Source organism: Leopardus geoffroyi, chromosome B1 (genome assembly GCF_018350155.1).
Source record: "Leopardus geoffroyi isolate Oge1 chromosome B1, O.geoffroyi_Oge1_pat1.0, whole genome shotgun sequence".
Lineage (NCBI taxonomy): Eukaryota > Metazoa > Chordata > Mammalia > Carnivora > Felidae > Leopardus > Leopardus geoffroyi.
The window spans coordinates 204301537-204315159 of NC_059327.1; the positions used below are offsets into that span (position 1 = coordinate 204301537).

At 59.6% G+C, this 13623-nt stretch overlaps 1 protein-coding gene across 3 annotated transcripts in view; it reads left to right on the plus strand.

The window, feature by feature from the left end:
• ZFYVE28 (zinc finger FYVE-type containing 28) overlaps nucleotides 1–13623 on the plus strand; it is a 115563-nt gene that overhangs the window by 43789 nt on the left and 58151 nt on the right. For all 3 annotated transcript variants that reach the window (XM_045474790.1, XM_045474789.1, XM_045474791.1), the window contains exon 2: nucleotides 10471–10611. In XM_045474790.1, the coding sequence (XP_045330746.1) occupies nucleotides 10471–10611 (141 nt within the window). The remainder of the gene's footprint in view (nucleotides 1–10470; nucleotides 10612–13623) is intronic.

Below are 13623 nucleotides of genomic sequence, written 5' to 3' on the forward strand. Positions count from 1 at the left end.
TGATAGGGATTGCCCACCTGCGTTTCTAAGTCCTTGGGTCCCTCAAGTGTGTGTTAACCCCACCTGCTCAGCCAGCAAGGCCTCCCCAGGTGCTGGCTTCCCTCCCGGTGATGTCCCGTCTCTTAGGTCCTCCCAGTGGGAGGAATTGCGTGTTGCTCCCTGACCCCAGCATGTTCCCAGACCGCAGGTGAGGCTGGCCCGGGATTAGGGCTCCCTACAGGTGTGGGGCTGGACTCTCCCAATCCACTTCATCCCCGCCCTGTGGCGCTGATATGCCCAGGACTGGGGGACACTCGTGGGCCCTGGGCCTGTGCCAACAAAACAGAGATCAGGGTAGGCCAGCTGGCTGTTGTCATGTACCTGCAGTGATCCACTTGGCCCCAGAGGGACCCCTGTTTGGGCCCTTTAATTTCTCCTCTGATTAAACAAACAGACTCAGTTCACGTGTGCTCTGATTTGGTGATCACCTCAAATTCTTCCTGAAGGAGAGGACAATTCATAAAGAAGCAATTAACAAAATTTTTAATGTTTATTTATTTTTGAGAGAGAGACAGACAGACAGACAAAGCACAAGTGGGGGGGAGGGCGGGGGCAGAGAGAGGGGGAGACACAGAATCTGAAGCAGGCTCCAGGCTCCGAGCTGTCAGCACAGAGCCCGATGCAGGGCTCGAACTCACCAACTCATGGACCAGGAGATCATGACCTGAGGCGAAGTCGGACGCTCAACTGACTAAGCCAGCCAGGCGCCCCCACAAAGAAGCAATTTAAATCTCCGTTTCCCTTGGGTAGATTCCCACCGTCCCAGAAGCTGAGAAGACTTCCCAGCCCGGCTACCTCACCTGTTTCCTGGGCTGCAGCCCGAGCCCAGGACACTGTCCCAACAATGGGAGCTCGGGCCTGGGGCCCCCGGGGGGACTGTGTCCCGTGGCTGCCAGCAGTGTGGGAACCGTGTGGGAATAGAGTAAATAGCAGGCCACCAAGTTTACTACTTAATAGCTTTGAAAATAGCTCGCATTTGAAAGAACCTCAAACCCATTCAAATTCTAAACAGACCTCCTGTAGTTCAGACACCTGCGGTCAGGCAGGGCCTGCCTGGGGGCGGGCATCTGGGGGTGCGAAGCACACTACTCCCTCTCCAGATGTGTGGGTGCCCGTGCCACTTTTCTGAGAAGTTACGCAAGGGGCTTCTCCGTGACCCACCGCAGCTGCCCGGCTTGAACTCCCCATGGTCCCTGTGCTTGGTGAGTCATCTGTGTGCACAGCGCTGGATGGGAAGTTTGGAGAAATCATTTCCTTCTGGAAACCATTCACTGGACAGTGTGTTATGTGCCGGCGTTGCATCTGGTTTGGCCTGAAGCCCAAATACTGCAGCCAAGGCCAGTGTGGTCACCTGGGGTGTGGCAGGGTCCCGTGGAACCTGGCTGCTCCCCGTGGAAGGGGGATGTCCCAGCCCAACAGGGGGTGACCGAGCCTCCTCCCAGGGCTGGGGCCCTGCTTCTCAGGAGCATCTCCCCCAACAGTGGGGGTCTGTCTCCAGATGGGACCAGAGTATGTTTATAAAGGGGCCCCTCGCCATGGCTCCCAAGGCAGGGACCCCCTGCAGCTGGAGGGGTTTCTCCGGGGCCCCTTCCTGGGTTGCTTTCCAGAGTCGCCAACAGCGGGGAAGCTGGCCCTCCAAGTGGGAGCCATAGCTGGTACAGGGAACTTGTCTCCTGGGTGTCTAAACGGGTCCTACACTCCAGAACTTGTAGGGCACTAATTTAGCAGATCATCTGGGGAGCTGCAGAGTGCTGGCCTTCTCTCAGGGAGGCCTACAGTCCGCTCTGCTTAAGAAGTTCTTATAAAACCTCATTTGGGGCAACACTGGTTATGGTGATAACAGTGTCTTAAAAATTTAGTGAGTTCAAAACTCTGTCTCAGAACTTAGCTGTGAGGGGCGCCTGGGTGGCTCAGTCAGTTAAGCGTCCGACTTCAGCTTAGGTCATGATCTCACAGTCCATGAGTTCGAGCCCTGAGTTGGGCTCTGTGCTCACAGCTCAGAACCTGGAGCCTGCGTCAGATTCTGTGTCTCCCTCTCTCTCTGTCCCTCCTCTGCTCATGCTGTCTCTCTCTGCCTCTCAAAAAAAAAAAAAAAAAAAATCTTATGTGTGAGCCTCTTGGCTGTGGGTAAGATTTCAGGACTATTTTTTGCTGGAATAACTGGACCCTAGATTTAATTTCATGCCCCCCCCCATCACTATAAGAGGATGTTCTCCTTTGTGGGGGTCCAGATTCAGCCTCAGGACACATCTTTTAGGTCGATGTGTTGGGCGGCTGTTCTAGAACCATCTGTGAGTTGACCGTGAAGTTGGGCTGTGTAGTCTGCCCACCTCAGCTTCCTGAGTGAGTCATACTGTGTTTAAGTCTTGGCCTGGCCCTGCCAGAGGGGTGCTTTCTCTCCCTGCACCCCTCCTGTAGAGGGGAGGCCCCCACCCCACGTCCACGCAGACTTCATTCCGCAGCAGGTGCAGTGAAGGTCTCCCGGTATTGGGGTGACTGGCGCAGCTCGCTAACCCATTCCCCAGCCCAGGCCGGGAGTCGGAGGGCTTCGGAGAGTCCATCTATCTGCATCTTTGAGCCAGAACGGGCGTCACCCAGGCCAGGGGCTGCTGGCGCTCCCACTTGTGCTAGGTCCGGCTCAGGGTTGGGGGCTCTGAAGTGTCAGAGATTAGGGGAGGGACCTGGAGCGGGGATGGGCCAGGGCTACAGGGGCCAGGCCCAGACACCTGCTGAGCGGAAGGGGTGGGTCAGGCCCCTGCACCAGGGGCTCAGCCAGGGGCTCAGCGACCACTCTGAGCTCGAGAGACTCCTGCGTTTCTCCAGCCGCAACGCAACGTTCGCTCGTCCCGAGGCCTCTCCTCCCTCCCACGTCGCTCCTTCTGGGACGCCACCGACCTTCCGGCCTCCGTGGTGCCCGCGGAGGCTCCACTCGCTGCGCAACCCCAGCCCACACTTCCCGCGACCCGGCCGGCTTGGCCTCTTCCTCCTTTATGTGAGGCCGCCACAGCCCGCCCTTCCGGACCTCACCTGGACACCTGCGCCCTGCCCCTTCGTCCCTAGGGCTCCGCCACTTGCGCCCCCAATGGCCCGCGCCGCCGTGCGCCCAGTGCCGCACCCTCAGTGCCCCGCACCCCAGCCCCCGATGCCCGGCACCCACACCCCAATGCCCCGCGTCTCAGCCCCTGATGCCCCGTCCCTGAACCCCAGTGCCCCACGTCCCAGCCCCAGATGCCCCTACCCTGCGCCCCATTGCCCCGCACCCCAGCCCTGGATGTGCCGCCCCTTGTCCCAGTGCCCCACCCCCTGATATCCTGGGGAAGGCTCAGAAAGACTCCCGGATTTGGGCACTTCGGGGACCAGGTGCGGTCGTGGGGGGAGGTCTCTCCTGCCCCTGCTGTCGGTCCTCACTGCCTCCTGGGGGTTGAGGTTCCCCACATGGCTCTGTTGGTTGGCACGGGGTGTCGTTGTGATCTGCCGTTTGGGGGTGGTGCTGTCGTGTGGCCACTTTCAGGCAATGATGCTCTCAGAAGTGAGGTCATCTTGGCTTGTTTTCTATCACCTTTGACTGCTTGCACCAGGGACGCTTTTATTGGTAGTGATGACTCCCTTAGTGACGGACTATATTGAGTGTCTGCTGTGCCCCGGGCGCTTGCCAGGTACTCTGAGTGCGTTAAGCCCATTTTGCAAATGGTAGATGGAGACGTGGGTAAGTGCCGTGCCCATGGTCACCGTCCAGTAAGTGACTGAGCGGGATTTGAAGCTCAGCGCATCCTGGACCTAAGCCCAGCACCCATCTTTATAAATTCTGAAGCCGGTTCATCCTGCCATCGGGGCACAGGCTCTTTCTTCCCCATGCTGTCGAGGGCCCTTGGTTCCTCCAGACACATTTTCAGGATGGCCATCTCTGTTGCTGTACCATAGACATAAAACATTTATCGATGTGAACTGAGTGTAACGTCGTCAGTCTCTCTTGGGCAAGCATTCGGCTCTGTAGCCGCGAAGTGCTTTGCCCTTGAGGCAGACCGCTCACAGCGGCCCGGCCGGGCCTCACGCAAGGGAGGACAGGCCATCTGTGGCTGCAGTCAGGCTGGAGGTGCGGGCGGGGCCAGCTGACCGTATGCTGGTGCCTGCCCTGGGTGGGGCGGTTCCTGGGCTTCAGCGGCGATTTTCTGGCTGTGGCCCAGGATGGGGCCAGCCTCCTAGGGTGGATGGATGCTCCCTGGGCATTCAGAGGAGACCTGTGGAAACACGTGGTGTCCGTGCAAGTTGGCCCATGTGGGTGCGTGTGCCGGGACCCTGAGCCACTGAGCCCGACCCCAGTGGGACCCTCCAGCTTTCTATCAGGGACACGTGGTGCCAGCCCGGATGGGAGCCCTGTGCTGCCTTGCCCTTAACACCCAGCAGGGACCAGAAGGGAAAGTGAGTTGCAGAAAAAAGCCATCCTTTGTTAGAGGGGCGAAGTGACAGGTGGGGCTACTTTTTGGACATGAGATCCAAGCCTAAGTTCTCCCCTGTGCAGACTGGGGAGTGGCCGTCACCTCCTCTGAGGGGGTGTTGGATTATGGAGGTTGCATGATTTAGACACAGCTCTTGACGGTTTTCTCTGTGATTAGTCTGCACCAAGCCCTGGCTGCCAGGACCTAAAACCTCTGGAGCCTGGCCAGCCTCCTCAAGCCCTGGGGGGAAGCAGCTGGCCACCTCAGGGTCTCCCCGACCATGTGTGCCAGACAGGTGCAGGGGGCCACAGGGGTGGTGATGTGCCCAGGCCCAGCTCCACGCCTGAACTTGAGGCCTCAGGGAGGGCAGGCACCTGAGTCCTGAGAGGGAGCCAGTTGCGGGGGGTGGGGGTGGGCAGCAGGAGCTACCAGCAGTTGGGGAGGGGGTGTGGGACAAAGCCCCTGACTGTCGCTCCTTGTGACTGGGCGGGCTCTCTGCAGCCCCTGGGTAGAGATAGCAGGCAGTTGGGTCGGAGTGGGGGGGTGGGCACAGCAGTAGCCAGCCACCAGTCCAGTCACTGATGGGCCAGATGGCAGGGCTGCTGCCTGTGACAACAGGAGCCTGTGCCTATTTGGGGCACCAGATCTGCTGAAGGGTGGCTGGTGTCTGGGGCCAGGCGGCCCCGGGGTGTACTGAGGTAGACAAGCCAACTTTGGGGCATGAGTCATGGCTCCCCAAATATGCCAGACGTTGGTGGGGACAGAGGGTGGTGCAGACCTTCAGGAGGGCCTGGGTCGGTGTTTGGAGGCAGTGAGGGCTTCCAGCCATGGGACAAGTGGTCAGTGGGCTTCCTTAAGAGCCTAGTGTGGTCTGGGCTGCTTCTCCCAGGCCCAGGGACTGGAGACCAGCTGGCTGGGTGGGGGCACCACTGGTGGTAGGGGGAGCAGTCACATTCAAGGTGCCACGACTTGAGGCTTTTCTGTTTGGTTTGTTTGTTTGTTTGTTTGTTTGTTTGTTTGTTTTTGGCAACATTCTTGGATTTCTGGTGTTGCAGGGGGGAATCTGAGGCTTTACTGGAAAGCTGGTCTGGGAGAGGCCCAAGGCTGGCGGACTGGCACCTTGGGCGCCCAGCCCTCACCCCTGAGCAACCTGGACTCTGTCCAGCTGATGCCTACCTGGGGTCCACTGAGATCTGGAGGCTGGCTCCTGCTGAGTGTAGGGACGGCGGGAGGCATATGGGGTGGCCTGTCTGGGGAACGAGCGAGCGTTGGGAGCCCAGCTCACATCCTGGGGCGGGTGCTGAGGGGAGGGGGGTGGGCAGGGGGCTGGGGCTCCCCACATGCCACCTGGGCTGTGCTCCATCACCGGGCAGTGTGGGGGACTGGTCCTTTCTGGTCTGGCCAGGCCTCCTGTCCCGCCATCTGTCCTGCCCACCTGTCTGGCCATCTGCCTCCACCCCTTCTCCCCATCGTGCAGCTTGGCTGGGGCTGTGCGGCTGCGGCCTGGAGCGAACAGGGGCGTCCTCGTGAGGCCCTCCCACTGCAGTGCTCACTTCTTACTTGGGAAGCAAGGGTGTGAAAGGGATGGGAAGCCTCGTCACACTCACCCCTTCATCCTTCCCACGAGGATGCCCGAGGGTCCTTAGTGTGAGCCCCAGGCCGACTCCTGTCCCGCCATGCGACCTTGGGCCTTCCCCTTCCCTGTGAACTTCATCCGGGTGCTCTGCACAGGGCTGGGCGGGCCTGCTCCTGCCGCCTTCTGCCCCAGCCCAGCCGGCCGGCTCAGCCCGGGGCCTGCAGCAGGGCCCGAGCCCCCTCCCACTGTGGCCTGCGCCCTCTCCCACACCGCAGAGCAGCTTTCGAATGAAGGAATGATTTCATCAACTTGACAAAATTAGTGCTGAATCAGTTCGTGTTTGCACTTCGACTTAGTGCTTCCCTGTTGTTTCCTGGTTTTCCCGCCACCTCTGATGCTGCCTGTTCGTAGAGTCATGGAGCCTCCCAGGCCAGACGCTTTCTTCCGTGAGCTTCTGTTTTGTCTTCTTGCAACCGCGAAAACTTACGCTGCCCCGAACTGATGGTGAGAAAATATCGACACAGTGTGGCAGAAAAGACATTCCTACTGAGTTCTAAATTATTCTCTTACAATTTTTATTTCAAAATAGGGTGAGTTCTTTTTCTGTTGTTGTTGTTGTTATTTTTTGAGTCCTTCTTATATATACCAATTGGTTCTCTTTGTTGTGAACATTTTCCTTAGGGATATTTAAAAGTGTAATTTAAAATTTAATTTTAGGGGCGCCTGGGTGGCTCAGTCGGTTAAGGCTCTGAGTCTTAGTTTCTGCTCAGGCGGTGATCTCATGGTTCGTGAGTTCGAGCCCCACATCAGGCTTCAAGCCCCACATCGGGGTCTGAGCTGATGGTGTGGAGCCTGCTTGGGATTCTCTCTCTCTCTGCTACTCTCCTGCTTGCTCTCTCTGTCTCTTTGAAAATAAATAAACTTAATAAAATTTAATTTAGCATGTTATAGAATAAGGCTAGATGATTTAAATCCAAGAGAGAAAGACAACTTCTCATGTCCCTGAACACCCATGGGTCCCCCACTTCGAGCAGACTTGTGGTGACCCTGCTGGCTGGCTGAGCTGCACATCCGTGGTGGGCGGGGCTGAGCTGGCCCGTGTTACTCCGGACCCTGCAGACTCCGACACGAAAACGGAGTGTCATCATTCTCCCTTGGATTTTGTTCGTCAGCACAAATGGAACTTTGTAGGTTGTGTTCATTCATTTCCTGGAACCCCTGCCTGGAGGTTTTGTCCCTCGCAGCGCCTGGGTCCGCGGGCAGGTCTGACCGACGCGGCCAGCACGGATTGCTTCCCGGGACACACACAGTGGACGTCTGCTTCCTCTGTGGACGATGCCCGTCCTGAGGGGGTGGAAAGCTGGCTCAGGGTACGAATAAAGTTTTCAAATAGCGTAGGCCTTTTGAGTCTCAGTAATATAGGATAATCACTAGCTTTAAAAAAGTTTTCTGAATTCTTACTCTGCTGCACGCGCGCGTGTGTGTGTATGTGTGTTTGCGGCTCTCTTTCTGCTGATGCACAGCACGTCTGTAGGTCTGGTTTTAAGGTCTGTAGTTCACTGACGTCAAAGAGAAGTGGGACCAAGAGCCTCGTCTCTGTGCATCGTTTCCAAGACCGGATCTGCCTCACTTGCTGGGTGCTCGTCGCTGGGGAGCATGGTCGTGAAGAGGTTTAGAGCCCACGCAGCTCTGGGCGGGCACCCAGTTCTGGGTGCTGCTGTCTCCTTCCCTGCGCCACCCACACACCCACACAGACACATGCACACCCCGCACACACACGGAGACACACCCACCCACACCAAACCACACACACACCCCTACACACACGTGCACACACACACACACCGCAGTTCTGCTTGAACACATGGTGCTTCTTTGTCACTCTCTCCAGAACGTGGAGGAAGGTGTGTGTGTGCATGTGCATAAGCTGAGGGCCACTCGGAAGACGCTCTTGAGGCTCGGTCCCCTCCTGGGTGCAGGGAGGGGAATGGCCGGCGGGGTCAATGGGACCATGTGAGGGGCAGAGCCTTGTCTTCCTGACAGCTGGCACCACGGCCACCGTCAGGCGTTCCGGGACCTTCCGTGGTCACTCACCGCCAATAGCAGAGGGGGCCGCGTTCACCCGGGCCGTCAGTGTGAATATTTGGATTTGAGGTCTGCTTATATATGGTGAGGTTTTTAATGCCAGAGCAAAGGATGCTTCTGAGTTATTTTCTGGACACGCTTGGGCACGGCCCCCTGCATCGTGCCCTCTTTCTCAGAACAGAGACCTGGCTTCCTGGAGGTGTCATTATCCGGTGCCCTAAATTCAGTCCCCAGCCTGTCTGCTGTGCCAGCGGGCGTCGTGTTGTGAGCAGTGGTGGCAGCTGCAGGAACAGGTGCAGGGAGGCTCTGCATTGCCTGCCCTGGTGCGTTGTGACCACGACAGCTCCAGGCCAGCTCCGTGGGAGGCACCGGGCCACAGCGAGGCATCTGCTGTGGGACTGTCTCCACCGTGCCCCCTGCTCTCCCTGCCCTCCCACCCCACTGCTGTGAGGGGAGCCGGTGGGTTTGGGGCCAGAAGGAAGCTAGCGGCCTCTGGTGACTGAGGTCAGCTCCCGAGCAGGCTGTCAGGTGCCCAGGCTCGGTGCCAGCAGAGTCCGGAACATGTCATTGGCCGGCGGTGGCCTCAGCCCCTTGCTGCAACCTCCTCTCAGGAAGGGACGACCCCTGTGTAACTGGTAACAAGGTGCTGTTTGAGGCACTCCTCTCCTTCTTGGGACACGGCTTGCGGGATCCAGGACCTCGGGAGGGGAAGCTGGCAGCCACCAGGGGAGCCAGGTCACAATTCTGGGACTTTGAGAAGCAAAGAGCAAGGCCTCAGGGCCTCCCTGAAAATCCGTAGCCCCAAGGCCACGGAGGGTGCCCCCAGCCCCTGCCCGCCACGTCACCCCTCCCTGGGACTCCAGGCCTGAAGGCGAAGGGCCTCGAGATGCCTTCTGAGCATCACTTTCCACACCACCAGTCAGTGGAACAGGAAAGACGCACAAAAGTACTGCCTAGCCCCTGACCCCAATCCTGTTCCTGTTTTGTCACAGAGGGGACACTGGTCACCCTCCTTGGAGTGACAGGAACCCAGCAAGTCAGCTGAGCCCACTGAGGGTACACACTGGCTCCCGGGACCAGAGAGGGTGTGAGGCACTGGGTCGCCAGGAGGGCGGGGGTCTGAGCCCACCCCATCCCAGGTCGTACCCCCGGGCCCCCGCACCCCGGGCAGAGTGGGTGTTCAGGCAGCGTTTGCTGGGTGAACGGGTGACAGAACAGATTCTCGTCTCCTCGACTCTCCTGGAAAAGCCCCGGGAAGGCCGCCCTGGCCCAGCCAGGGGCGCATGCCCCCCCGCCCCCAGGCAGGCACCACAGCTGGGCGCCCCCGCCCGCGGGTCTGCTCTGCCTCATTTGGGGTCTCCCCCCGGGCCAGCTCGAGAGCTGACTGAGTCAGGCACTGAAGGGCCCGGACCCCTGAGCCGAAGAAAAGCCACCCGGCGGGCCGCACAGGGGAGGGGATGGAACACCAGAGCCAAGAGGACCCCCGAGATGGGAGAAAAAGGGACACCAAAGATTGGGACAGTAAGTTACCTGCATTTGACGGCATCAGGGGACAAACAACCGTGTCCTAACTCCTTGAGGATGAAGAGTGGGTTGTGCTGACTGTGCTGTGAGTGTGTGTGTGTGTGTGTGTGTGTGGTCCCCGGGCACCTTTGAACGCCTGCCTGGTTTGTGGTCTCACCCTCTCCTTTCTTTGCACGATCATGAACACCACCACTTCTGAAAGTATCTCCAAGGGCGTCATCACTTTTGCTCTGGGTTTCTCCTGATCCTGGAAACTCAGATCCTTCCTGCCTCAGGCCAGAGCGGCTGCAGTGCAGAGGCCCTGAGGCCGGTGTGTGGAAGGAGAAGGTCGCAGGCCGGGGCAGGGGTGGCGGGGGCGGCCAGGGCGCTCAGGGCGGTCGGCAGCCCGTCGGGAGAGCAGGGGTGGGGGTGAGGGGCCTCCTGCCACAGACCACTGGCATTTTCTGGGGGACGGAAGCCGGGCTGAGGGCTGAGAAGGTTGTAGAGAACAGATTCGCGGATGGCAACCACTTATGGCGCCACGGTCCGTCAGGCTTCATTCGCGGAAATTGTGAGGTGTTGGTCGGACCTGCGTCCTTCGCCGGCTGCCATTGTAGTCTCGTTTTAGGAGCAAGTCCCTCGTTAGGAGCCGATTCTACTCTGCCTCTGATCCCTACACCCCACCCTCCCTGAACCCCTGCGGCCAGGAAGGCCTCCTGAGAAGTGGGCTGAGATGCAGAGGCAGTCAGGACAGGTGCCAGGTTCCGTGAGGGGTGTGGGGCCCGGGAACAGTGATGCTCCCGCTCACGCCGGCGCCTCTCTCCCCCGCAGAGGTCGGACCCACAGCTGCTCGCCCAGTTCTACTATGCGGACGAGGAGCTGAACCAGGTGGCCGCCGAGCTGGACAGTCTGGACGGGCGGAAGGACCCGCAACGGTGCACGCTGCTCGTCAGCCAGTTTCGCTCCTGCCAGGTGAGCGGGCGTGGGGCCGAGGGGCCTGTCGTGGGGGAACCCGAGGCCGTGTCACCTGCTGAGCACATCTCAGGCTGGCCTGGCCGACGTGCTGGGCGCCCCCTGGTCCAGCCGCGCACCGGGCCTGGAGGACACTCGACCCCGAGCGGGACAGCGTGGGGGAAGAGAGCCAGGAGACAAGTGCAGGCTGCCCAGGGCACTCTTGCCGAGCAGAGGTAGGGGGAGGCGGGATGAGCAGGAGCCGGCAGGGTCTTGGCCAGGGAGCAGCTAGCAGGGGAGAGGGGCCAGGCTGTGGGGTGGGGGCGCTCGGACCCTGGCCGTGTTGCACGGTTCAGAGCCAGCCGGGGAAGCGACACCAGAAATGTCCTGCAACTTAGCCAACGACCAGTGTGAACACATGAGACGTGGTTCAGTTTTGTCGAGTGACAGGCAGGGTCTTTCACAAAGTTCCAGAATGTTCTTGGTGCATTCTGCCCACAAGTCTTACTGGATTCCGTCTGCCCTGGGAAGGGAGCTGGGGTGTGCTTCCCAGATCCTGGGGGGGCAGGACGGGGTGGGAGGGTTCGAGGAAGCCAGCGTCCCACTGTGTCTTTTAAGCATCAGGACAGTTAGATAATGGTTTTGGTTCTTACAGGCAGGTCCTGGCCGGCCCTGGAATGGCCAGGAGCCCCTCCCCTCTCCTAGGGGACTGGAGGGCCAAGGGGGGCCTCTGGACTTGCTGGGCCGTTGGCACTCCCCCTCTCCCTCCAAAGAATGTCCTTCCTTGTGCCCTCAGCACGTGGACCTTGCAGCTAGGAGGTCTCTCTCTCCTGCCCTGCCTGCCTGCGCCCCCCCCCCCCCCGCCCCCGCAGTCAGTTTGTCCCTGACCTGCTCCGGCCCGTCCACTGGCTGCTGTAGTTGCGAGTTACACACATTGACCAGATGGGGTGGCAGCTACATCAGGTGCTTTGCGGAGCCTTGACAGGGTGACAGCAGAAAGGACAACTCTCTAGAATTAGGCGTGGGCAAGGCAACGTTCTTGGAGAAAGAAGTCACAAAAAGCTAAAAGGGTCTCGCACTCCTACGAGCATCTTTAACTCCTTCCTCCTCTGAGACTCCTGTGTCAGGGTCCCAGGACCAGCCCAGACTTAATGCCCCACGAGGAGGACACACAGGACGCAGCACAGTCATGCTCATGGCTGGGATTTGCCCCGGTGAAATCGAAGCACAATCAGCACAGGGTAAAGGGGGGGAGGGGGGGCAAGTCCCGAGGAAGCAGGTGCCAGCTGCCAGCATCCTCTCCCGGGGCGTCAGGTGGGGCGCGTTGTGACAACACGTGTGGGGTCTCGGCTGCCAGGGGAGCGCATTAGAGACACAGAGCAGGGCTCCCTCCCGTGGCCGGTCCCTCGGGCCACTCTCCCTGGCGCGGCCCAAACCGCAGGCCCCCAGGAGGAAGGTGTCGCCACGGACACGGCATTGGCGTGACCGGGTGAGGCACAGGGGCTGCTCTGGTCAGCGGGGGAGCCGGGGACGCTCCCGCCAGCCGGGTGCCCGGACACCCGCTCAGGGGCCTCTGGGGGGCCTGCTGCCGGAGCTCCTGCACCCAGACTGGCACAGTGAGAAGTCGTGGGTCCCGGCTGCGTACTCTGCCCCCCTCCCAAGAAGGAGGGTTAGCGGTGCCCCCCAGAGATGCCTTTGTGTACGTGCTCTGATTTTATGAAGGCTCATCGTGGTAACATATTTAACTGGCTGCTTACTGGGGCCCCGTGGGCTGTGTAAGGGCTCCTGCCAGAGCGGGTTTCAGCAGAGCTCAGGCATTTAGGTTGAAAGTGTCTGTCATTTCTTTTTTTTTTTTTTTTTTAAAGTTTATTTATTTTTGGGACAGAGAGAAACAGAGCATGAATGGGGGAGGGTCAGAGAGAGAAGGAGACACAGAATCTGAAACAGGCTTCAGGCTCCAAGCTGTCGGCACAGAGCCCGACGCGGGGCTCGAACTCACGGACCGCGAGATCATGACCTGAGCGGAAGTCGGACGCTTAACCGACTGAGCCACCCAGGCGCCCCGAAAGTGTCTGTCATTTCTAACATCTGTCTTAAATTAGGACATTGTCTTTTCTGATTTGACTGCTGTTTCCCATTCCATTCGACTGTCATGATGCTGGTTTGTTCGTTTGTCCGTTCATTCATTCACTCGCTCATTCATTCAGCAGCAGTCCCTGGAAGAGGGTCTGCCTCTGGTTGGAGGGGTAGACGGTGTCACAGAAGGGAGGCAGGCTGAGAGGGGGCAGGCGTTTGCCGGGTCATGGCAATCAGGGAGGGCTGCTTGTACAGGGCCCATGTGCACAGGGTGATGTGCCCGCCTTTGCAACGCAGACTCTGGGGAACTGCAGTTAACATGGGACTGCAGCCCACTCTGCAGGGCCACTTGGTGGCCTTGATTTGAGAGCGCTGTCATACTATGCAGGTCACTGGAGGCCAGGTTCCAGGGCCCCAGGCCCCTGGCATTCCCAGCCCCCATGAGTCAGCCCCGGGAAGGATGTGGCCACCACAGCCAAGCACCTGGAGGCCGTGACTTTCTCCGCTTTGAGGCTGGTGGCTCGGCACTGGCCATGGGAGCTCTCCTCGTCCCCCTGCCGTCTGACCCTGACCTTGGTGACGGGCCCCTGAGTCTTCCCGTCTGGGGCATCTCGGGGCCCCTAGGCCCCCTGAACCCCAGCACAGCCCCCTGCTGAGCGTGGCGTCTGTGTGGGGCATGCATGATGGCATCAGCCTGACCTGGCTTAGTTCTCCAGGGGCCCCTGGAGGCGTCCACGTGTGGGTCTCTGACTGGGCACCATTCAGTTCTGTTTGAGTCAGTGCTCTGGCTCCAGTGTGGGAGTACATTCAGTCTTCCTCAGGGCGGGGAGGGCCCCCACAGAGGCCCTCTGGGTGATGGCCTCGCCATTTAACGCCTGCTGGGAAGTCTGACTTCTCTCACCAGTGAGTCCTGGGGGCTTCATGCACCCCGATTCCAGCCAGAGCCGGGGCCAGTGC